The sequence below is a fragment of the Bombus vancouverensis genome, chromosome 17 (genome assembly GCF_051014615.1).
Source record: "Bombus vancouverensis nearcticus chromosome 17, iyBomVanc1_principal, whole genome shotgun sequence".
Lineage (NCBI taxonomy): Eukaryota > Metazoa > Arthropoda > Insecta > Hymenoptera > Apidae > Bombus > Bombus vancouverensis.
Window position 1 is genome coordinate 6,350,921 of NC_134927.1, and position 26,517 is coordinate 6,377,437.

A 26,517-nucleotide genomic window follows, 5' to 3' on the forward strand; every position below is an offset into this window, starting at 1 on the left:
ATTAATATATATATATATATTAATTTACATACATAAGTACATATATATGTATATATTAATTAAAAAATAATAAATTTTTCCTAATCTATATATATATATATATATATAGATTAGGAAAAATTTATTATTTTTTTATTTATTTATTTATTCTTAGTCCATACCTTTCGGCTTTGGACGACCTTCGGTTTACATCTCTCATAATGCCCTTGCATCACATATATTTCTTTTACTCTAGCACTTCTATTATTATATACTGCTTGTACCTATCTATTGCACCTTCCTTGATCTATCTCTATGTACTAACTTATATCTAACGCTTATAACTAAGTGCTCATTCCGTCTTTGGCTTTTGCTTCCTTGCTGCCCTCCCCCCCTGTCGTTCCTGCCCCTCTTCTGCTATTCTTCTCTTCTCCTCTTTATTATCGCTTCTAGTTTCGCCAACAGTCTCATTTAGTACTTCTACCGTGTTCCTAGCTCCTCCTGTTATCTCGCATTTCTCTACTATATATGTTTCAAGTCCTCCGCGATTAGGAGGAATTGATTTTCTCGAAAATAAAATCTAATCCGAAAAAAGATTCCGCTGTCCGATCACACTCTGTTTTATTTGATTTTACCGGATAACACTGTGTGTTAGGACTAATAGGGCTGTCAGGTTGAATTTAATTTTCACCGACCAGTTCAAATAATTACTCAAAATTAATCACGGAAACGCAGAAAAGAGCACCTCCTTTTGGGACAAAGCGAACGGAAAATCGACGAGTCTGCAAACGGAACAGAATGCTGCGATGGTCAATATTTGGAATAGAAAAGCGAATTTTACAGAGAGCGATCAAAGCGATCATGAATACTTTGGTACATTTCCAACGAGCGGGGCTCGAAGCGGCACTTTCGTTATATTTAGTTTTATTACAAACATGGACGAATGCCGTTTATGACGATTGAAAAATACTTGTCTCGAAGAGTATCAAAAAATTAACATCGTGATAGAGCGATTTCCTAATTTACGAGCGAATTTTCAACTAACAGACAACCGTACAATATATTGCAACACTATCTTCAAAATGCTGGAAACACTCGATAATTGCTCGGAATGAGGACTCAAGTTTCGCAATCGTAACATCACCACCGCCTGACTGACTCGTCCAAATGAACGTTCGAATGTTCAGCTCAACTCGTTCGAAGTTGTACCGTCTGCGAGTCCTTTTCGATCATCGATGGAATATTTGCGGCAGAAACGACGCCACAAAAATTCACGTAAGATCGTCATCGTGGAAACGAGCTTTCCTCCGCGTCCAGTCTTTTGCCTGTCACCGTAATTGATAACTAGCCGCAGCCTAATTCGGTACTCGCCGACAAATTCCATACTATAATTTGCTGTTTTGTGGGGATGTTCCACGGCAGCAAGTTCAGCCTAACTTTTACAGCAGACCCAGTCGCCGAGGGTAACACGTTCTCTTCTAATGAAAATCGCCACGATCGTGCACTCCACTATAGAGCAAATGCACAGACTGGTCAACGAAATAATACTAACACTAGAGAATAAATAATACAAAACAAACAAAATTATGGACATCGAGAAAGCACAAATGCCAAAACAAGATAAATCACAATAGCCTACTTCAATCAAAAAAAAAAAAAAAAAAGAAACGATCGTGCGACGATCGTTAGGTAAGTGACTTATCTACCGACCGATTCATTTTCAACTTTTCATCCTCGAGATGGCAGCAGTCCTTGCTTCTATCAGCGCGAGTAACTGACCCTGATGATGGAATACTCGATGAATCGCGTTTGCATGAAATATCCATCGAACGCGCGCGAGATCAGTTAATTAGGTTCAGTTGGAAATTCATGAAATTCCTAATTATCGGCTGGACGATACATCCGCGCGAGATGTACCCGTATCGTTTCCACGTAACTCGACGCTCAAACACTGGCGATTACGTTAAAAACAACCTTTGTCTCGTTTCAAACGATCGTTCCAAACAACTTGGTTTCAAGTTTCAGTCAGACGTACGTACACTTGCCCATACCAGCCAATTTCCTTCCACTTAACCGAGCGGATTGAACAAAACTTGGCTGGCGCTGCGGACAGCTACGTACGCGGCACAGAGCCACAAAGGAAAGGACCGAGTCTCTTTGTTCCAACAAGTCCTGATAATTGTACATTCGTATCTTTGGTCCTTCTCCTTCTGATGATAAAATCGGGAATTGTTGCTGCATCTGTACAGGGGTCCGGCCAAACTTTAGTGCCTTGAATGTGTCGTATGTGGATAAGCGATATGGTTGTATTTTGTTAAGTATTTTATTGTACACGCTTACTGAACACGATGGTACGCAAGCGTTTCAAAGAAGAGCGTTCAGAGTGTTGGAATGGAGAAATTTTCCGACGAGTAACGTTTTGAAAAACGTTGGAATATGCGAATCGCTCGTTGAATCAGGCTTGTAAATAAGTCAAAGAAATTGCAAACGTATTCCCGTAAACGTGAGCAAATGATAAGTTTGAGGCATCTTGCTATTTTGTCGACTGTCCTCTCGTATTAACCGACAGATCTCTTCTCATAGGAGATCAACAAGGTAAAAAAGAAAGCGAGGGAATTGAGGAAACGTTCTTGCAAACGAATCTAGATAATCCCGGAGCTGAGAAGCTCGGGACAAATAGACGAAAGAACACGTATCGTTGGACATTAAGCGTTACGTTTAATAAGGTACAAAAGCGTGTTTATACGACGCGTAAATCATCTGCGCTGCATTTGCCGGGCAATTCGTTGCCGTGTTAACCGTAGTATTCATATATTCCGCATCTGTAGTCGCGCGCTCATGTAAATTACATAAAGCTTTCGGGGTGCAGTGTCGCGAACGAACAAGTTTTGCATCGTTGTTTGCTACATCGAACCGAGTTCACGCTACGAGCAGAATATGTCACTCTGAGGACATTATGCTCCGAGGAAGTTACCGATTGAATTCAAATTGCCACCGGCCATAAATCAGCCACCAGAGCGAAGCTTTTCTTAAAAAAACTCTATTTTTCAGACAATATATAAGAAGCTCTAAAAGCGAATTCACGACAGTCCCATTTATAGCGTGCGATGCACATTCGCAAAATGGCAAATTCGTCAGGTTTTGCTTTGACGTTTATGGCAACGATTGGACAAAGAACGACGGGTATCTACCCTCGGCGTCGCAGTCACGCAGATCAGAGCTTTGGAAGGGAGTCGTAGAACCCAGGCAATTGAGATCCACACCATGCGGATGAGGGTTCAATTTATGGCACTCCGAATCGTTGACGACTGCTTTTCCTTTCCATGGCCGAAAGTGACGAAGGGCCAGACGGTCGTCCCGGATGATCGAACTTGGCCTTCTCTTACAAATATTTTGTAGCTTTCAAGATGCACTTCTGCATGTATCGTTGTCGTATATGGAAAGAGCAGATTTAAATAATATCCGATTTGTACAATGTTAAATGGATATAAATCGATGGATGTAAATAAATAATGATACAAAAATGACAAGCAAAGAAGTCTCTTTAGTGTATCCCATGATTAATCGATGTAATCGTTTGACGAATCTAAAAGATATAGTTCGAGCGAAGTCACTGGTCTCTCCCTCGTTGATAAAGTATTCAGAATTCAAATATATACTGTAAGTTATCGAAATTCGTAAGAAAAAAGAAAGTTAGCCAAGATGGTTTGCGTCATTGTCAGTAATTTACAGAAACAACGAATTGCATCTCCATATGAAAAGATAATCGAACGTTAGACTACGCCAATCGACGATAATCCAGGCATCTGGCACGGCCTTAAACGATAGGACGACAGTTTCCAAATTATTTGTTTATCCGGTGCAATAGTTCTCGGAATAGTAGAGTAAATAAATAAAGTAAATTCGAGAGTTATAACTGGGATCCGAGTTATCGGTTTGACCAGCCAAGAGGAACGTTGCTCGATGTAAAGGGAGACACAGCGGGACCTGAAACGCTCAGTTTCAGGCCCGTTCCAAAGAAATGGACTCCAATGTCTGCAAAACGTTGCGTTAGCGCAGGATGCAAGTGGAAATTGCAAGTAAAATGGCTCCCGGGTGACCAATCTCGCGTTATCTCGCCATCGTGAGACTCTGAGATCTGAAACGTGCACTTGCGTCGTTACCTCTCCCCTGGACAGGTCGTCCGGTCGTCAAAATATCATTTTCCACTGAAAGGGGAATCGCCTTTTATCCTCCTGCCACTTACATCGTTTACCGTTTCAACCGTGCAATTAGAACGATCGTGGAAGGTGGTGAAACGTGACGTCGCGTGGCAATCGATATTTCCGGTTGCAGCGTTCCCGAGTCGGTTGAACGCCGCTGTTGGCGCGTTCCGCGAGCCTCTTTGAATTCGGTGCAGTCGGTTTTTACGAGCGCGCAGCGCTCGCAAAACGGCTCTCGGCTACGAAGACCACGGACCACCGATGCCAGGAAGCACGTATCGGTCGTTAGTCCTCGCAACTCGCAGCGCTTTTATTCCGCAGCGGACGCGGAACGATGGACATTAAAATGCCAGCCGGGTGAAAAAAAATCGTACGTTCGGGGAAATTCGAATCCGAGCGAATGGCGCGACCGACGAAAAGGCTGCACGAAGAGAAAGCTTTTAAATTACACGCTCCGGTCGTTAAATAGCTTTTTATGGAAACCTCGGGACGAGCCTGTTAGAAGATAACCTCCGTTTTCTAAATCTCATCCTTCCTTTTTCTCTTAATGATACCCAAAGCAGGCAAGGACCCACACGAAACCAAATCCTACTGACCAATCTCGCTACTCCCGGTGTTCTCTAAAATACCACAGAAAATAATTTACGACCGGACAAAACCCATAATAGAGAAGAATCAACTAATGCCTGATCACAAATTCGGATTCAGAAACAAACACTGCACAATAGAACAAACGCACAGACTCGTCAATGAAATCTTACAGGCGCTGGAAACAAAACAATACTGCACTCTACTCTTTACTGCTACTCTTTATGCGAAAAAAGCGAATTTCTTATCAGCCTGCGTTTTTTTGAAAATCGCGACAAAATATCGTTGCAAATATCGCTACATCAATGCCACGTTTTTTTTTCTGGAAGAGGGGAAGTACGTAATTTGAAAAAGCTGTACTCGTGAGGAAATGGACGTTTCTCTTTATTCTAACAGAGACCTGGAATGGCCAGACCTCTCTATGAAATACGCTAGTTTCTGTAACCACACCAATACACTCAACTGTACACACCACTAGATTAAATGTTCCTGGAGGAACAGCATCGCCTCTGGATGCTGTGGTGGCTAGAAATGTAAGGCTACCAACGAAACGCGATTTTTATTAACACATTTCCTACCGGAAAAATATTTTATGATGCTGCCTTTACGTCTCTTAGGACCTATACTACACCTCGTTTTATGGCAGCCAACAATTTTCATCAAGACAAGGACAAGGTTTACGGAAGGATGGACCGGATCGTGTCTGACCTTTTTCTGTCTTTTACTACGGTTCCTGGCCATCAAATTAGAAGTGGAGGGATCACGGAAATGGAGCAAATCGTGTCTATCTTTGTTCCGACACCAATTACGATTTCTCATCGTCAAATTGGAAATGATTTACAGAAATAGGCTGAATCACGCTTTGATTAGGCAAAGCGAGTTCTGCCCGAGCAGTCGAGTTATGCGGACGTGAAAATTAGTGCCTAAGTACGACAAGAATGAAAGAAAAGGGACGTGCAACAGAACCAATCAATGATGAAAAACATCCAAAAATACCAACAATAAAAATATTAAACAAAGGAGAAACATACGCCATAAACAGGGCGGTAGACCAACAGAGCCCAATGCTATTCTTTCTCTGTATCTTCTTGCACTTTTGTTAATCTTCTCCTTGACCGTTGGTATTCCCAGGTCTTTTCGAATGTCCTCGTTTCTAACGTACCATGGCGCGTTTGCTATTGTTCTGAGTATTTTAGATCGCATTGCCTCTATTTTGGTTATATGGCTCATTGCTGCTGTTCCCCATAGCGCTATTCCGTACGTCCAGATTGGTTTTATGACCATTTTATATATTTTTAGTTTGTTTTCTATGCTTAGTTTGGATTTTCGACTTGTTAGCCAGTACATTTGTCTCCTTGCCATCTGTATTTTCACGACGATGGCACCCCGCTGGGGGTAGCCACCCACATGTTATATTAGTATACCGCTATAATATTTTACCAAATGTCCTACTGGACAAATTGTAAAATTCAAATAAATAAATAAATAAATAAATAAATAAATAAAATCTGTATTTTGTCTGTTGTTGCCAAATAAACCAACAAGTGAAGTACAAGATTGCTCAACTACAAACGAAATAGCGATGGAAGTTATAAACAAAGACGACGAGAAGATTAATATTAACAATGATCTACTACAACATAACGAAAGCTGGAAGAACAAGAATTAGGACGTCTACCTTTGATCTGACTCCAATTACAATTTCTCATCGTCAAATTGAAAACGATTCGCGGAAATTAGTCTGATCGCGTCTACCTTCGTTCCCGCTCTAAACGTACTTGCTGATCATCAAATTAGAAATGTTTCGCACAGCTCTTGGCCATGAGATTAGAACTACCCGTAGAAAGTATCAAAGCTCTTAAGAATTGCTGATTTGGAAAAATTCGTTGATTCTGTAGCCTTGGTTTCGTCGTTTGGCATCGATCCACGCGATGATCGGTCGCAGATTTTTCACTGCGTGGTGAAAATGAAATATTTCTTTCGCCTATGTACGTCGATCACGTTCCTCGATCATTGGATCAGTTTTCCTAAATCGATGGATCTATCGAAAGGAAATATCCTTAGCTACGTAGAACTATAAAGTCGTACAGACGTCCAAAGTCTACGGTTACGATAAAAATTTGCATAATAGATTCGCGATTATGCTGCTTAATAAACAGTTACGGAAAACAACAGTGAAATCGCATTTGAAATGGCATTTTTTACCATTTCCTCTACGAAACCTAATTTGCTTTACAAATGCCACGTGCATACACAGACGCCGCGCGATATTTGTCTTTTCTTTCATTTCGGTTTTCATAAATCCGTGTCGTAGAAACGTCAACACGGTAGGAACCGGCGAACGCGTAGAAAGCATTGCCAAAAACATTTTGGAACGTGACAAGTATTTTTATCCAGGAAGAATTTGCGGAATTTGCGATAATCGTCGCTTGTTATCCACTTGTTTAATTTTCATAAATTATCGTTCGCCTGTATATGAGTGTTCGCGCGTACGCATGTCAAACGTAGCCGATAGAAGATTTTTCCAAGTGAAACGTTTCAATTTCTCCAATTTCTATTAGAAACGTATTAATAACAACAATTGCATAGATCACGTGGGCGTAAATAATTTTATGGCAATATGAAATATAGATAGAAGATAAACGGAATTCGCTAGATGTACGTAAACTTTCGTGATTAACTGTGGAATAAGTTGATCAAACGCATACATTTCTCCGGCATATTTTTCCATTTGGACGTCGCTAATTAATTCAAACATCAAACGCCAGTTTCGGGCAAACACCGCGAAATATCCGTGCGTGAAATTTTCAGTTAATTCCGGTTCCCGTTCGTACTGAAAACGTGTCCGTGTAGCTATTGTGACCGAATATACAAATACTTTTTAACCAACATTCTCGTTATAAAAGCGGCCGGTTGAACAGTGGAACGTATGGTTTAAAAATGAAATAAAGCGATCAAACAGGCGAGGTACCCGGTAACGGATATCGCGGCTTTCGGGATTTTTCATGCGATTCGGTTAAAAAATGTTTCAGCAAAAGACACGCGAGCGTGTTTCATTTTTCAAAATTCGTTTTTCACAGACCAGTAAGTTTGGATTATTTTCTCGTCGGTCGAATTATGCCCATGCACCGAGCCATCTACGACGCCAACGTTCGACGATGATCGAATCAGATTCGACAAGATATAGAAACCGTAACCTGAACCATCGAAATAATCTGCTCAACGATTTATCAAGCCAGCACGCTGGAACAAGACTCGAGAGGACTTGGCCGAACGATCTCTCGAGATAAGCTCGGTTAAACCATCGATGGATGGATGGTATCCGACTCGAGTCACCCAACACCTAGCAAATTTACTCATTGATTCGCACTGATGACGAACAGTAGTCCGGTGATGTAATGTTCAAACGTTGCCAGTGTCTTGTAGTATGAGTACGGATGAAACTGAAATGTCGTGTGGCGAATAGAGGAAAAAATATATCGCGAATGAACATTAATAAATCATGCGCGTATTCGAAGCGGAAAAGGCCATCCGTTAATGGGAAACGTTGATAGAAGGTTTTCGTCGCGTCGATATGACGTACCGTATGTTTACTCGAACGCTCGATTCTATAAAAGGGCGTAGACGAAAGGTCGTTTCGTTTCAGTCTCGTTCTGCTTTCGTTCGAAGCAAGAGTTGCCGAATTTTCACAGCGTCGCGTCTATTTGCGACAATAATTACGAATTTACGAATATGCGGATACGCGTTTCGTTGGCGGAAGTTCTAGAAACGCGTGCGATTAACGAATATCCTATAAATAATTGTACAAGTTTATGAGGATATAATACTCGATAGTTAGTGGAGAGAAAGAGAGAAGTTTGCATTAACAAAGGCGACCGACACTTGGAAATACAGGCGTAATTATGTGTAATTATTTTACGTTTCATGTTTTTGCTATGACTTTTTAACCAACCATTTGCCAACATTTTGCTACATGATTGTCAGTCTAATCGTTGCCCTATAGAACACACTGGCAAAGTTTGCACACTGTGTATACACGTATGATATTTAGAATAGGATTATTACGTTTGAAAATTTCGCATTATACGGTAAAGAAATTCTCAGCAAAGGATTAACTGATCGAACGAATAGGATTTCGTTTAATTCTTGTCGATATAATAAAGTAGACTAATTGGCAATTATCGATAAAATTGTAGATAACTAATATGTTAATTAGTGATTGACATTGTACGATTTCATACTTTTTATCTTATATTATTCTACATTACTATGGACATATTAATCGAGTAACACGCTTGTTAATAGCACAGTACTGAAAAGTGACGCGATATAACAGACTCGCGACTTGTAATAATCGCGATGCTTTTTTTTCTAATTGCAGCGAAGCTGGATGGCGTGAAAACGTACATGAGAATGAGAAGAGTGCCGAAGCATCTACAGGTGAAGGTGATCAAATGGTTCGACTATCTTTGGTTGACGCAGAAATGCTCGGACGAAGAGAAAGCTGTCAGCTGTCTTCCAGGTAAGCGTTTTCCACTTCTCCGTTTGAAACGTTCGTCTCTTTGTCTAATAGCAAGTCAGAATATATCGTTTATTTACTTGTACTAGAAATTTATAGTTCTTGAGTTATTGCTGCAAAAGAAGCAGCTATTTCTTGTACATCGTTCCACTGGCAAAGTTGTCGTACAAACAAAATGACGATGAAAGATAAAGATTTTTTTTTTTGTCAAAGATGAAGATGACGTGAAAGATTCGTTCGAACGTACAAACTCGTTTCCCCTAAAATCGTGAATATAAAAATCGTCGAGCAAAAATTCATTTTTATTTAAAGGAGAGCCAGTTATATCGGTAACTCGCATAGAAATTTCTCAGAAAATGAAATGACTAAGTCTTTTTGATCTACTACGAACGGGTTAATTTTGGTTATGGTATCGCGTTTATCGCAAGCTAAAATATTCACCGACGTCCTATTGGTGATTTGACGCGTTCGCGCATCGACGAAGGTTGCTAGAAAGTGCATCAATTTGCTCGTGTAATTTTTTCCACGGCATTTAGCATCGCACGATTCGCTTTTCCTCTTCGGTAATTCCTCCTCTTCCTTGTTTCTTCTCGTACGTACACGTGAATCGCGTATCGAGGTTTATTCCACTGGATTTACCTTAGTCATAGCTGCAGCAATCTTATTTCATCCCGCAGTAATATGACGCACGTAGAAATCTTCCATCGTGATTCTCATTTTAGCCAGAATGATGGACGTCGCTGGAACATATTTCTGCGGGATAGTTCGTTAAATCTGCCGCCGAATCTCCATCCCGTAAATATTTTTGAAGCATTAAAGCACACCGGCTGTAGCCAAATAACATGCGCATGGCCAGTACGTGGTGATTTCTCGTGAAAAAATAAGAAGAAAACATGGAATAGAACTTGTTTTCGACGTAATCGAGTTGCAGGATGTACAGGCTATATTTCCAGGCTACTGTGATCGTAAAATTTATAATCAGAATATTATCCGAAGTAAAAAGAAAATCCGAGATCATCCTTAATATAGCTTTTCTGGCGTCTCTCTTAAGCTAAGCGTGACGCTGACGGACAATTGTCCGCAGCCAATCGGCATCCGTCTTTCGTGCAAGACCCGCAGATTTCGCGGAAGATTCGCAAAAAGACAGATCCGCAGGTGATTGGCTGCGACACGTGGTTGCGGACAATTTACCGCCAGCGTTTATAGTCTGTCCGTTCGCGAAGAAATAAATCGTCCAAGCCGAATTTATCAGCGAGGAGACCTTAAGATCTCGCGGCAAAGAAGCTGAACAAACGAAAGCTGAAAAGTCGCCGTCGTTAAATTAATCCCCTTGGAACGTTGCAGACAAGCTGAAGGCCGAAATTGCGATAAACGTGCACCTGGACACGCTACGGAGGGTGGAGATCTTCCAGAACACGGAGGCTGGCTTCCTGTGCGAGCTCGTACTAAGACTGCGACCAGTTCTTTTCTCACCTGGCGACTATATCTGTCGCAAAGGTACGCGTAATCTTCTCCTCATTTTTTTTTCTTTTCTTACTCAGTTACTGGAATCGCCTGCAATGTCCAGTGCTCGTAGTGCGGTGTATCCATCGCCACTGCAGAATAACATAGACATGGACCGATTTCCAATCAAACCGCTGCACTCTAATCGCTTAATCATAGATGTTATTAGATTTACGCTCTTGGGATGTTGCGTTTAGGTCAATCTGTTTATCAAGTCAACGGGTGGCGTGTTTCTTTCTTTTTTTTTTCTTTTTTTAAGTTCGACTGGCCTCTATTGATTTATTTGATCGGATTAGTTAAGAGGCCAGTGTGGGTTTTCACGAGACGTAAATCGCTTTCAAGTAGCTTTTGCCGAAGTTCGTGATTTCTTTTCTGATCGTAAATATTTCAACGCCATTGTGAAATATTTTCTTTGACATGTATCACGATACGTTGCATATAGTCCACAGGGCGTATAACTATTTCTCACTTGCAATTTCTTCCTTCCTTTCATCCTCTGCTCTCTCCTCGTTCTTCTTGCTTGCTTGCTTGCTTGCTTGCTTCCTTCCTTCCTTCCTTCCTTTTACACATCGCCACACGTTTTTCCTGACCGGGATTCTCTTGGAACGAACAACTGGAACCTCGCCAAAATATGTACCCTAGCTGGCAGAAGTTTCAGAAGCGATTGCCTACCCTCTCCACTTGGCCTGGTTGCCAATAGCGTACCCAGAAGGCGCAGTTATGAACGAAATACTTTATTCCGAGAAATAGCTAACCGTGTCGCGGATCGAGAGAATCATCCGCGTCGGATGACTGCAGCTTGCTGTGAAAATTCTCTCCCGCCTCGCGCGGAATCTTATCTTCTCCGGCGTTCCTCGGCAACCGCAGGTTCGTTCAAAGAAGAAACGTCGTGTGTTTGATAATGGGGCGCGATTATTTTCCCCTTGCTCGAACCTTTTCTTTGTTCTCTTTTCTTTTTACGCGGGCAAATCCTCGTGGACACCCCGCCGCTCTTCAGCGAAGCGAAGAAACTTTTCGAGAAATCTTCCTATCGCGGTCAGCAGCCAGGTCGAGGTCGATCGACTTTCGCGTGAAACACCTTCCCGCGAGATTATTGGAAATGCCAGAAAAGTGGCGAAGTCCTCTCTTAGACTGTGCACCGCGTACATCTTCGAAATTGTTGGACCACTTTCTATCGTCCTGCGAGTGGCTACGATATTCTACGAAATAAAATGCAAGAAACATGTAGTTGGTGATGAAAATCTTGGACCCGTCAAGCCACTCCGCAACACCGACAAACCTTTGAACAGAGCGAAAAGATTTGTTGCCGAGGGCAAGTGAATAAAATCGTCGATTTAATTAAAGGCAACCGAGCGTGGAATAGTTTTCGTTGGATACGTCAGCGATCGGTCAGTATTTCTTCGATGGGTCGCGCGAACGAACGTGACCAGCCAGCCAAATAATTTTCTCTTCCCCTGGGAGAGCAGAGAATGAGAAACGAAAGCGAAGGACAAGAACACAGCCAGTGGACGAAGACAGGCAGTGCGTGTGTGTGTGTGTGTGTATGTGTGTGTGTAAGCGAGGTGATCGTCTTCTCTCTAGCCTCTTCATCGCCGCGGAAACGACCGCCGCATGACCGTTGGTACGCGACTACAGCCGTTTTCTAGCGCCCTGGATGCTTCTGTTTGATGGCCGACTATACGTCGAGTGGATCACTGCTGCTGCGGCGCAGTTGGCGACTTCAGCCTGACTTATGGCTTACCCGTTACTACTTTAACTACGCTAACGTCGTCTTTACCGTGGCTTTCTCCAAACTAATCGCTTTCTCTCAGTGACTCGCACGATTTTACACACACACACACACACACACACACACATGTACGTAGGTTGGATGAAACGACGATAGTGTTGGAACACTCGTAGGCGTCTTCTATACGAACGTATTATGCGTATCACCGGGAATTATTTGACTAAAAAGTACACTCGCTGTATGTCCATTTATTAACATTTTGATAGCCACTTCGTCCGAATAATAATATACGTATTCGTTAGTTTCTTCGATATTTAGCTTCATCGACGAGACGAACATGGTTCTCTGTGGTGCGTGAAATTTTTACTCCGACGTTTAACGTAAATTTTCAGATTTACTTTAAATATATCTATCTCTTTATTCTCGCAACAGCTCTGCGAATGTTAAATTTGAAGCGAACTCGGAAGCATAAATTTTCTATGCTGGTACCCTGACTTCTTTAAAATTATTCAACGATCTAACGTCTCACGGCAAACAGTTTAGCAAGTGTACGTTGAACATGCATGGAAAATCGGGCTCTGACATCGCTTGATGTGGGTTTAATCCCCATAAGTAGTGCAATGAATAGGATGGAACAGGGTTAGAACAAGGCCGAACCGAGTAGAACAGAGCAAACATAGGATGACGAAGCGGTAGCAGGCACAGAAGTGCAGCACACAAGAAGATACGAAACTGCTCGTGTAATGCAAGTAGCGACTATGCTCTATTTCCCACTAGACTGCTAATGAAACATTATCGATCAAAATTTAAGAATGATAATACACGGCGGGTGAAACATCGTAGCGGTGTAAGCGAAAATTCGGAGAATTGGAATTTATTCCTATGAATTTGGAGCAACTACGAGATAGGACATTAATGAATTTAATTTATCTATCGAATCTCCGTATCTTGCATATGATACGAGGGAAAGTAACGTTCGCATGTTATCGTAGAATTTTACATTCTTGGCAGAAATTCCTGGTACGCGTTTGCTCTCTATTCGTCGTACATTGCTGCAAACGTTTCCGACAGAACCTTCTGCAGGAAGATTAGGCGAAACCTCCCCAAAGAATCTCGTTTCCAATGACGTATTTGTGGTTCCTCGAAATTCGATCGTGTTTCTGTTACGGTAGAACTCCATTTACGGCGAACAATTTATACAATTGCAGCTCGTAGAATAGCGACTCGTCCTTCTTCCTCGCTACCTGCTAAACGAGATTTTCTTCCCTTTAAAAATGTCCACCATTCGGTCGTATGCTAATTCTTCCGTCGGTCGAACGCATAATACTATCTTCTACCCTGTCATTAACCTTGGCATTTAGGTACGCTGGACAAAACGATTTCCAAGAGAAAGCTTAAAATTCCGACCCTCTTGGAAAAGACGAACGTCAAACTGCGCCTTTGTACGAAGCTGCTTGCTTTACATGGAATTTTCGTTTTGTTAAATCTCTTTTAGCCGGAGATTTCGATAAGTCGAAAGCTGTATAACTGAAAGATTTTAGCTCCTCCCTGGAGACTCGTGCTACCGAGGCCCGACCGTGCCGGTTCGATCAAACTACACCGATATCCGCTCCCACTACTCGCACGCTTACTTCTGTCCTCGATTCTATCCGTTGTTCGCGCGAATGGATTTCCATTGTGTTAACTTTCCTCTTTGAAACGTGTGTTGCAGGTGAGGTAGGCAAGGAGATGTACATAGTGAACAGAGGCCGGCTGCAGGTGGTGGCTGATAACGGGAAGACAGTGCTGGCTACCCTTAAGGCTGGTTCCTACTTCGGGGAGATCAGCATTCTCAATATGAGGACTGCAGGTAAAGAGTGCGGTAAATATTCCAAGCGGACCAGGGGCCCGTGAGCTGTCCCCCTCGTATTTCACGATCACGTTTTCACGATTCACGTTCTTACTACTCTGTGAGAGGGCGACCCGCCGAGCCGGTATGAGCCGATCTTCAAACCCAACTTTCTACTAACGATCGTCTTTCTTTACTCTTGTACTTTCTCTGTCACCGACATTCCTATTGTCGATTTCCTCCTGCCACTTGCGCTCCCGACGACCACGCAACGAACAAACGCGCGTTAAAAAAAGATGTTGTTGCGTTGAAATCGAGTGCTTTAGGTAGAGGGAAGTATCATCTTTTGAATGGACCTTTCAATGGTTTCAGTAATTTGCAGACCAAGTAGATACTTTTACTGTCTCAAACCTCGTTGCACTTTATTGCACGTTACTGACTTTTAAAAGATTTTTGACAAGTTTCTGCCGATCTCGGGGTGATACATTTAAAATTGTTTTTTTTGATTTTTTCTTTTTCAAACATACATTTGCGAACAAAGCAAACAGAGTTTTCGTTACGATAGTATCGACATCACGGCTATTGTGCGTTCAACGAATTTGAATAACCAACACACAACACTTTGTTACTTCGACGCTTGGACAACGCTCTTTGTTCTTCTATTTCAATATTTTTCGTTTGTTGTTGCCGAACAGATATAACAAATCTGGTTGGGCTTCCGTTGAAATTACGAAAAATTCGCTCGTAATATAGGTCATGAATATTCGATCCATTGAGAGAAGGAAACGCGTATTGTATCTGCAGAACGTTTAAAGTATCCGATGCAAAATATGAAATCTAGAAAATCGGTAAAACGATTAGGTCGTGTCGAGTCATCGCACCGGTCAAGAGATTTTCACTTGACTCGATCGAACCACCTGCTGCGGATGAACATTAGCTTCCGTTGGGTCGCGTATAAGCGATTTTGACCGGTGCCTGACCTGACGTGACCTGGCCGTAGCGTGATCGCTAGCGCGAATCAAGGCTTAAAGAAAAATCGATAGGGCGAAATCGTTGCGAGATCGTCGATGCGTATTGAACAAGGCCCGTGACACGTATTGCCCTTTAGCCTTCGACCCTCTGTTTTTATCGATTATTGTCTTCCAGCCGATAAACCAACACAACCTACTGAAACGTAATAGATATCGTACGAAAATAAATGATACTGTATAACACTGGGGCCTCTGTGCACGGCCTCGGCCGTGATAAAAATACCGAGCGTTCCGAAAATACGAGAGACAAGGCCGAAAGCGGGAGAAAATCAATCGTGGGTCGTGTCGGTCGATCGATCCAACCGGACAAACATATACAGTAACTCACGAAAGTATTTGGACACCCTTTAAAACGGAATAACTTTTTTAATATTGGACCGAACGACTTGAGCTTTTTTCGAGAAGTTGGATCGACCAGTTGGTAATTATGCAGAAAGAGGGGGGCTTCGACTACAGTTTCGTTGAATTTCGGATATGTCGTAGGCTGCAAGTTCTTGAATAACGCGTGCGCTTTGTCCGAAACGCGGGACGATCGCGGTTCGAAAGTTGCGAGAAGAAGAAAACGGCAGTTGCGTTGCATTTGTCCCGATATAAGTGGCTAATGACGAAATTGCAATACGATTGCAGTCCTGATAGCGGTAACTTGTGGTTGAGTTACGTTAGGTTAGGTTGGATTCCATGGATAACCTAACCTAACTTTTGATCGCCTAGAAAAGAGTGCATGTTACTCGGAGCTTTTCCTTCAGTGACGCATTCCAAGGGCAAGATCATTGGAGTCAAGGTCCCCTTTCCTGCATAATTACCGATTAATTTAATCGATGACGTGTAAAAAAAGAAGTCGTGGAAAAATTGCAGTACCTTGGAATCGCGAAAAAAACGACGAAGGTCGTTATTACAATCTTTTCGGCGATACAGGAAAGGACACGCTTTCAACGATTTCAACGAGGTTGAGATATGTTGCCAAGGTCCCAATATACCTACTGCTCTAACCTAACCCACGACAAGTTCATTTTTACGTACACGATACCAATCTCTTCCGTTAACGAGTTAAATTCCGGTTGGATTGCGTAAAAATGCGACCACCTGTTCCAAAATGAAGTATAACCGAAGTGAGATAATTCGAAGTTCTTTGCAAATACCGCGGAACCTGAGATCCAGCGGCAGGAACGTGCTTAGGAAGAAGTTGTTCAGAATGTTGACCTTGACAACATATTCTAAGCGGTGAGATGCGTCCTGTTCTGTATGCTATAGTGTCCGAATACATGGCAAATACATGGATCGGGACTCGTGCTCACTCCACCGTGCTCTACCGTGCGTGCATCGAAGATAAGAGCGAGAACCACTCGCAGTGCGAGTGAAACGGAATAGATAGAGCGCAATACCAACGATTGTAACCATAACCCGAACCCGGTTCAACTCTTAGTAATACGATACCGTAGAGTCGGCTCATTTCTTACTCCCGATCACATGTCACATATTTTTTTAGTTCAGTTAAAAATTGTTGCTCAAATATAGCCATATCCGGTATCATTTTCATCGTACGAGTCTCAGTAATCTGACTAAGGCCATCTCGTAACGATACGATAGAAGATAAAAAAGACTTTTCTCATTCCGGTAATTCGATATCGAGTTGAATTACGTCGATACGGATCAAAGATATCACCGAGGCCTGCCTCGTGCCAGCAGTTCCAGCAATCGGTGAGGATAATTTGCGGCTGTGTGTGCCGACAAATTTTTGATCGTATGTCCGCAATTTGTCGTCGTATGTACGCAATATAGACTGTAACGCAGATTTGGAAAATACATTTGGTAGATTTACGCCAGTAGATGAACTACTCAGCATGTACCACCTATACGTAACTGGAATTGCAATTTTTCTTTTTCAAGCTTTTTTTACACGTCATCCAGTAAACTAATCGAACTTCTCAAAAGAAACTGAAATCGTTTGGTCGGATATTAAGAAAGTTATTCTGTTCTAGTTGGTGTTCAAATAAAAAGGTCACATAAAAGGGTGTTTCGTGAGTCACTGTACTTTTTAGTCACTCCTGTTTTTATCATTCCTCTTTAGACACTCCTGCTTTCGTAGTAACATTAGAATACCTAGTTTAGATTTGACCCATTTGGAAACTGGACATGCTCTTTCAGCATTCTTTCGTCTTCTTTCTGGTTACGTTTGCCGATCGATTTGCTTCTATGACATGCTGAAACATACATTTTACCCGTGATCTATCTGCGCAAGGAAATATTTGCGAGTCGTCTCTGCGAAACAGGCCATTTTTTATCCATCGTTCGTACGAGCAACTTTGAATTCCAACGAACGTCAATTATCGAAATTTTTTCGCGAACGTCTCGCATCGTTGATCATATATACGTTTCTGACCAACTGTTTAATAAGTTACTGGATAATTCAGTTTCACCAACTTGTATCCATCTCTGTCCTCCGTTTGTGATATTTTCATAAGGATTTAATTCTAACAATAATCGGTATTCGTACGACAGTCTAATTATAATCATCGATATAACCGAAATATAATGGTCAACGATGAATAAAAAATGTTGTAGAGACAAGGGGGAGAGTGCATAAGTCGAATATATCTGGTAAATATTTTCTTCGCTCACGTTCATTTCCATATTTTTCTACTTTATTGCCCATATCAGTGCACTGTTTAATTACCTATATCTTATTATCTTATTATACTTTTCACGATTCTTCTCTACCATTTTTTAACGTAGTCTCTTAATAATTATTGTAACTTATTGCTGCAATGATTCGTGCCCACGGATGTGACTAATTTGCACTGGAAAATTACATTACCTTCTTATATATGTCCGTATACTAATTATCGTAGTTAGTTTCCTGTATATTGAACGATCTACTGTGGAAAACAAATTTTATATCAAACACTTTTCGCTGGGAAGAATAGCCGACAGCGATTCTCCAACGTCGTCAGTATTAGCAAGCATGATTTGCGGAATATATCATGAATATATTATGCAGTATCGATCAAACGAACAATCTCGTCTCGTTAGAAACTTCTTAAACCACGAGCGAGGTAAATATCGCGCAAAAGACCCAACAAATTTTACAAAAGCAGCGTAGCTATTGCAACGTACGATTCGAGAAGGAAATTAATCGAATTTCACTCAAATTGCCATCGGTTTGTATCGTCGTACGGGCGATACTCGCCATTCGCGTTGCAAAAATATATATTTTTTATCGGAGCAAATAAAACATTTCGACGTATGATATCGCGTACATTACGTGTACGAACAAAAGTATATTTGCATTTCAGTCATCGATAGGACATTCGTCAATTAGTTTGGAAATAAATACATGCATTTCTCCGTGTTTACCAACGTACAATACAAATAGGTACTTTGCATGTCCGAACATTGTGTACACACCCGCGAATAAATCGAATTTTACCCCTCTTAACTCTAGCAAATAAATTACAGTGAATTATTCCCTTTTACCATTTTACCAATTAAATCGCACTCACCATTAATAATTAATAATTGATATGCAACGCATCAAAAGTTGTGTTCCCATTTCTTGAACATAAATGTTTCATAATTAACAGTAAAGGAGCGACATATACATGTTATGTGAAAAAAGAGATTATGCGCGAATGAACCGTGATTCGAAATTCATCATTTCTTACGATGTGCATCGTCAAATGGCAACCTTTCACGCTCTTAGTCCGAAACGCATTAATGCTTCTAAAATATATATATATATTTCTTTTTATTCATTTATTAAAATTACAATCAATTCTCGCGTTGAGAATAAAATATATATTTGACAAGAATTTTATACTTTGCGATACAACAGTAGCTGCCTTCGATTAAAAACCCTGTTTAAGACGTACAAGCATTTGCACGACTCTTTCGAACGGTTCCAGTTTCACAATTTTCTCATTGTAATATTAAGAATAAAAAATCAGATTCTGAGAATCAGAGATAAGTGACTCGTCAAAGGAAAAGTTAAGCGACCTGTTAATACAATTGTGTAACAATTAAAAGGTTAGGCAAAGAGATATGGAATATTCGTCTTTCCTTGTTTTTACGCGTATTACGTTGTTTATTGCATAAAACAAATTTTTATTCCGATGAAAATATACACATAACATATGCGTATCGACACATGACGCTCTTTACAATGACAAGAAAACTTGATCCCACTAAAGCACACACACACACAATACATAGATATGAAACATCACGTAGTTTGTCGGTTTTCAATGAAATTTTGTCGAGCATGATTTTTACGGCTTATGAGCCAAGGTTATGCTTTGATATGGTTTCCAAGTTGTATCGTTGGGTGACATCGACGTGTAAAGCAGCCTTCAGCATCGTCATATTCACAACTATCGCCCATTTAACGACACAGCACCGGCACGACGTTCGGCTGTCCACGAGTCAGCAATGACACATTTTGCTATTATTTAAAGAAAATTACCGTAACAGCGCTGTTGCTCGACGAGGAGGCAGACGATAGAAAAGCAGGAGAATCTTGAAATTCGGAACGAGCTAGAGCGAATTTCATGCGCTATGTGTCTAAACGATTAATCAAGGATGAACAAAGATTCCACCTTGGACGTCGATGATCAGATATTTAAAAAAATTAGAGCGGCAAACGCAAGACCAACATTTCATCTACGATGTTATTTATAGTGGTTGTAAAAGCTCGGAGTAATGAAATTAACGATCGTAGAAAATTGAAACGATCAGCTTTGAACCAGTCGGACGATAGGATCCGAAACAGTTCGAATCGCTTGGAATCTGCATCGTATACGCGACGACGATTTTTCGGATCGCTCGAGGAACAGGACTCGAAGCTTAAAACTCTGGAGAGTCTGGATTCGGATCGCCAATACCAGAATGAGAGAGCGTTATACGTATCCTATTCGTCTTCTGCCGAACGACGTCACTGTTCGCTCGATCGCAAAGATTTATAGCTTCTTGCTTTCGCGAACCTCCTTCTCGTCTCCGGATCTCTCGCTCCGACGACCAGTCGGAACAGAGAAGAAGCAATAGCGAGTTGCTTGTTCGAACGCGGAAGCCAGCCGCGTGTTTCGAGTTATACGCCAGTTTCTTCTTTCGAGTCGAAATGCGGCGATTCGTTTCGAGGCAAGTCTCGCGAGATACCCGGGTGTCTCGTAAGTTAGAATCCCGTTTCAGATCCCATTACCACGATTATTCAGGATTGCCATCGAGTCGGCAATGAGGAACGCGCGTCAGTGCTTGTGCTGTTGTCGTCGAGTGGACGCACTTGTGTTAATTAGAATACACGCAAATAATGCGAGTACGTGGATACCGGTCTGGCGCCATTCAGGCCACGTGCTGTTGATCGGGCGACGAGCTTTACACGATCGATGTACGATAGCGGAACGATCGGTCGATCGATCGGTTCCGAGCGGATACAACGGAAAGCTTGATGCATCTCGATAACCAATAAATGGCTACATCGACGCAGGTAACCGGCGAACAGCCAGTGTACGTTCGGTGGGCTACTCGGACCTCTTCGTCCTCAGCAAGAAGGACATGTGGGACGTTCTGAAGGAGTATCCCGCGGCTAGGATCAGACTGGAAGCCATCGCGGTGAAGAGATTGGAAAAATACAAGAGGGCTCCTCTCGAGAAAGGTAAGAGCCTCTAAACGCCGCTTAATTCTACGACTCGAACGACGTTGAGCTTCGTCGACTGTCTGCGACGGCGATTTTCAACCGGCAGAATTCTCGAAAAGCGCAAATATTTCAGACCGCCGCGAATTCCCTCGAACCGAACACCTACGCGTAATGTATCTTTCGGTCTACCGCGGGCCGTGAGATGGAAACGCGTTGAAAATCGCTGCTCTATAGGCGGAGTTCTCCGTCTGCTCGTCGCTTTGCTTCTTACGATTTTTCATCCGAGGTCTGCCGATTAACGAACGACGTTGAAAGATCGTTCAGCTTCGGTATAATTGACCAATAACGCAACACTGATCCGTTCAACGATTCGAGTCAGTCGAGGTAAACGGGGCATTTGCCTGCTAGGCACGTGATAGACGCAAGGGACTTGGACTGTTGGCTGGCGAACGTTCGGTCGAGAAGCGGTTTACGTGGTTTATTATTAGGGTTTGCTGTCGCTTCAAGGGCCTGCGATACAGTGTCCGAAGCCCGTGTACCTCCACCGACTCGATTCATCGAACGCGCTATAGCAATGACTAAACAAGTCCGTTAATGACTAAATAAGATTCAGCGTGTAACATACGCGTACGTTGACGGAAGAATACACAGCGTTTGTCGCAACTGTACGGGATGAGACTGGCAACTGGCCCGGTCTATGGAAGGAAATTGTAAAGCACAATTTTGCATTGTTTATCGAGAGGTTTGGGTTAGGTTTGGGTTAGCGCAGCGCGATTTTTTTTATGGAACCCTACGATCTTGTTCGCGTCGATCGATTCCTCGTACTGTTCTCGACAAAATGTATGATATTAGGATAGATACAATGCTGGAAAATGGTGGCGACGAAGACTTCACGTGGTTCTTTTGTTCCGAACGTAACAATGGGACTGATTGACAATATACCGTGATTTTTAAATCTGCTCTTCCGTGAAAAACGAGAAATGTTGCCGAGTGGAATAAAACGACGACACTCGCGTCCTTCCCCTGTATTCTTCGTATCACGCTTCCGCCAGTTAGTCGCAGATCCACGGCTGAACACGTTCCGCTCTCGCAAATTTCATCGATCTAAGATTCTCGCAAACCACATTCGAGTCGTCGTGATCTTGCAGCCGCGAAACGTCGCTGGAACAGCAACACTTCGAATCTGGATAAACATCTTGTACGTGTGTTCACGTGCACGTGTATCGTTGACGAATGCAAACGAGTTGAAACGTAGCTCTGCATTACCAGCAATTCTAACCGAATCTGTCTACCCGCTTAACAGCAATTACATAGTTTAGAGCGAAAGTTAGCACGGAGATGCGATTTACTTATTAATTTACCCTCGTACACCGAGTATTCTGCAACAGATGGTAGAAAATTTAGCAGCCGCCTCTGCAAGCCGAAATAGCACGAAAATGAGGAATAAATATATCGCGTTTGCGGCTTTGTCCGCTAGTTGTTAAGTCTTTCGTCGTTCTACTCGAACATCGCACGCGACACGTCGAAAACGGTAAACTTTAGACTCGTAACACACGCGTTGCTATCGCGATACCTGGTGCCTACTTCGACCAGTGGGCAATAGGCACAAGAACGACGTTTATTTCTATGAACATTCTCTTCGTACGTTTCCACATCCGAAAACGCGATATACCGAAAGGCCTGCCTCGGCTGGGTAAATAAACTACGGAAAGAAAAACGTTACCAGTGGATGTAATAAATATCCACGGTCGCTATAACTGTCAAAAATCCTGCCCCGTAATACGACCAGTCACGCGTGTCGATTCGGACCTTTTATTCTATGACGTGATTGAGCGACCAAAGGAACAGAAGTACAAGCGATTCATGGTTGTACGTATGCAGAGAACGAACGCTGCCGTCGAAGCTACAATAGCTCGGGAAAAGGTTATCGTAAAGGCAGCTATCGAAGAAGAATTACACGTATATGGAAGTTCGTGAAGGAAGATAGAATCGTTGGACAACTCGCGCAATATTATAATCCGTTCTTAAAGGCGCGCAGTGTGGATAGGTTGAAAAGTTTGAAACAAGCAACGAAGACTGGAGGTCTTTGGTAAAATTTAGATTTCGATAGAAAGAAGTTCGATATCCAGAAATTGAAGGACTAATTTTTACGAATTTCCGATTTCGCTGATTTTTCGCTAATCGTTTCTCTTCCTCGTATTTACGTATTGTTTAATTGAAACTTTAGCTGTTTGGACAAGATTATCTTTGATATTTGCAAAGAAGGAACAGCTCTTTCACGCGTTGAAAAAGTATACGTATAGAATTAGGATAAATCACGCGACTCTAACCCGTTCGTACTTAGGGCACGAGCAAGAATTGCCAATCTGTGAACAATGTAACGTACCGACAAATATCAAGCGTGTCGTGTAAGAACGTCAGAATGAAACGAATAGGACACTGCGAGAAGAGTAAGAAATCTGCCACGCGATACGAACTACGTGTATTACGTTCCGAGGAGAACTATAACAAACCGCGCGAATCGTTATTTCCATCGAAATTTCACCAACGATTGCGAGTTATCAAATTTCTAGCGAACGATTTCGACAAAATCGAAGCTCTCTACTACACGCACGGCTTTGCTACCGATCGGGCTGCGGATGTTCATGCATCTGTGAGAGACGTAGAGAAATATATCGATTACTCGACGCACAGCGTTGGACTCGATAGACCAACTAAACTACCTGAATCTTGGCGTCATTTCTTCTCTCTCGTCTGTAAAAAAAGGAAAAAGAGAAAACAGATTTGCATAAATATCCGCGGCCCACTAACGACCTTCTTCCGTGCGTTGCGGCCACGTTGAAACCAATTAGAAAAAGCGCCAAAGTACAACAAAACTACTTTCTCGCTCTAACGATACACCGTGGAAGCTCGCGGAGGACGTTTAAAAGGATCTTTTAAAGGAACGAAGCAAACGGCCAGCGGGTACGTGAAAGGCGTCGCGAAGAAATTCTCGATCCTCGGTGTGTCGCCGACGAACGTGGCCTCTCGATTAACTAATTCGGAAGTTGAAGAGCGAGCAAACGCGCGGCTCGTCGTCCTGTTCGCCCTGGCGTTGTTCTTTCGCTGAAAGAAAGTTGCCAGTTGTTAGGAACTTTCGAACCGGCGAATCGCATCGTTACTTACGTGCACACGCGTATGTAGCTCGAGACGGCCAAGCGCCGTATATACACACCGACACAGGCACACACACATGCGCGCGCGCTCGCGCAAAACTCGACAACCGCAGAGGCAGCACCGCTGCACTGCCGCACTGCTGCACAATGAGAAAGGCGGTGGCTTAATTAAAGAAGCTCGCCGTGGTGAAAATGGGAGGCGGTTAGGCGGCATTGGCGAAGCGCGAGCAGATCCGCGAGGCCTGTTCTCGAACAAAGCACTCGAACGCGGAACACAGCGAACGAGCTTGAGACGAATTTCGAGAGGAAAACAAAGAATAGGAGAAAAAGGAGATCGCACTTGTCAAGGCAACTCGACGTAGAGTAACGAGGATGTTGTTCGCGTGTTTGCTTTGTAGTATTGGAAACACGAAGTTGCGTTTCAGCTCGCGGAAAGCTGTCGAGCTTGCGACGGACCGCGCCTAGTGGAAACTCGTGTACATCTCTGGTCGAAGGATTTACGATTAGTTAGCAATATAGCGGCGGAATTGCTTGGATCGCTCGGATTTATATTTATATTACTTGGATCGTTATATTCGACTTTCGTTTAGCTCCTCGTCGTTGATTATTGTATAGCGGCCTTTACTCTGTAAGAGGAAATTCTATCTTTGCGAATAATGTAGCCAATTAAAGTGAAATCGAATATTATTAACGTTATAACGAAATCCATTGTACAAGCTCGATCGATACGAAGCGCGTTCGTGAAAGCTGGATTCGAAGGGACTACCGTTCGCGATGATGTTGCGATTGTAAGTTCTCGTTAATTTTCGGAAAAATTGTATCGACGTGAAATGGAAAAACGTAATTCGGTTGATCGGTGCAGACGTTTTAGAAGCTTTCAGCCTATGCGAATTTCATACTTGATCGTACTTCGACGAGTCTTAATCTTACAGATGTTAATGGGACATTTATTTAAGTACGCCAAATATATCGGAACTCTGTAACATGCGCCAACTGGGAGTAAACTTCTAGTTACGACAATGATCTTACACATCTCCTTTCCAAGTAGAATCCATTTAATCGACGAACTGTCTTACAAAACGATCGATCTTCGTAAACCTTGAAAAATACTAAGAAAAAAAGAAACCTTTCGAAACCAACTACAAGTCCTACCGAGACCAGAAACAACACTGTTACTCGCACATAGCAAAACACTGTCGAAATAAGAACACGCAGAATACAAAACTTTAGAAAACTTCGTTTAAAATTTATGCGAAAGTATCAAACTGGCTGCGCATAAACTAAGCAAAACTCCAACCTCACGCACACCTCCTTCTCAAACAGCTTTCATTTAGAACGCTCTAACTGCGACTACCTCACAAAAAAAAAAAGACAGTCAGTCTACGTAACTCCTGAGAAAAAGAAAAAAAAAATCTAAAAGACACATTTTCAAACAGACTACAAGCCTTTCCAAAAACTAAAAGCAACACTGTTCCTCCGACAACCGAACTTCATACTTGTGGCATGTGACGTTTTACGCCCACGATACGAACTTTCAGCTGCAATGGGACGATGCCAAAGCACGCCAGGCCTCGTGGAGTCACGAGGTCGTATACCGTTGGAGGAGATGTGGGTATCACCGGTGGACACCAAGTCCACTCACGCGTACTCGGCTGGCCACTCGTTGTTCTCCCCCAGCCCTAGTCCGGTGACGTCGCGCGGCTTGCCCAGCACCGCCAGCAACGTCAACGCGAGCAACGTCGTCGCGAGGAGCATGGATAGTCCGATGAGTGCCACCAGCAGCGGCCACAGCAGCGAGGATCAGACCGCCAGGGCACCGCAATCCGCGGCCGCACAGCCATCCGCCGGCAGACAGTCCACCCACTCTGGCAAGTATTTCATCTTGAACGCCACCGACTGGAAATATACGCCCTCCTTCTGAATTCTTCGACCCCGATTCTCTTTCTTAACTCTCGGACCTTCGGATTGAACGCATTTTTCCTTCGTGATTTAATGGACGTTAAATCACCAAGGAATCTTCTTCCTCTTCCGTTGGAATCGAAGCTTCCACATGCCTGATGCACAGTATCCTTTGATTTACTGGTCGGTTCACCTAAAAGGCTACCCATCGCCAAGAAAGAATTTGTAAGAATATCGAGATAAAGGGAACGAACGTTCGAAAGTACGAATGAGTTGGAAACTCGTGATCATTTTCCGTAGGAGCTTTTATTTTTCCGGCTGACCGTGCTACGAAAGCTTGTCCGAATATATATGCGTTTGGTATATAGAGTTCGAGTACGATTCGGCTGTGACGTTCAAGGTCCGGAAAAATTGTTACTTGGGAAGGAAGGAACCACTCCGACGCACCTGTCGTTAAT

The 26,517-nt window shown here is 42.6% G+C and overlaps 1 protein-coding gene across 2 annotated transcripts in view; it reads left to right on the plus strand.

Annotated features, from left to right (window-relative positions):
* Window positions 1-26,517, plus strand: part of LOC117166140 (uncharacterized) — a 116,086-nt gene that overhangs the window by 82,004 nt on the left and 7,565 nt on the right. For both annotated transcript variants that reach the window (XR_013060535.1, XM_076625948.1), the window contains exons 8-12: window positions 9,151-9,291; window positions 10,633-10,785; window positions 14,232-14,369; window positions 20,856-21,023; window positions 25,699-26,028. Coding sequence is in view for 1 of the 2 variants with exons in the window: in XM_076625948.1 (XP_076482063.1) it covers window positions 9,151-9,291; window positions 10,633-10,785; window positions 14,232-14,369; window positions 20,856-21,023; window positions 25,699-26,028 (930 nt within the window). In the remaining variant the exon portion in view is untranslated. The remainder of the gene's footprint in view (window positions 1-9,150; window positions 9,292-10,632; window positions 10,786-14,231; window positions 14,370-20,855; window positions 21,024-25,698; window positions 26,029-26,517) is intronic.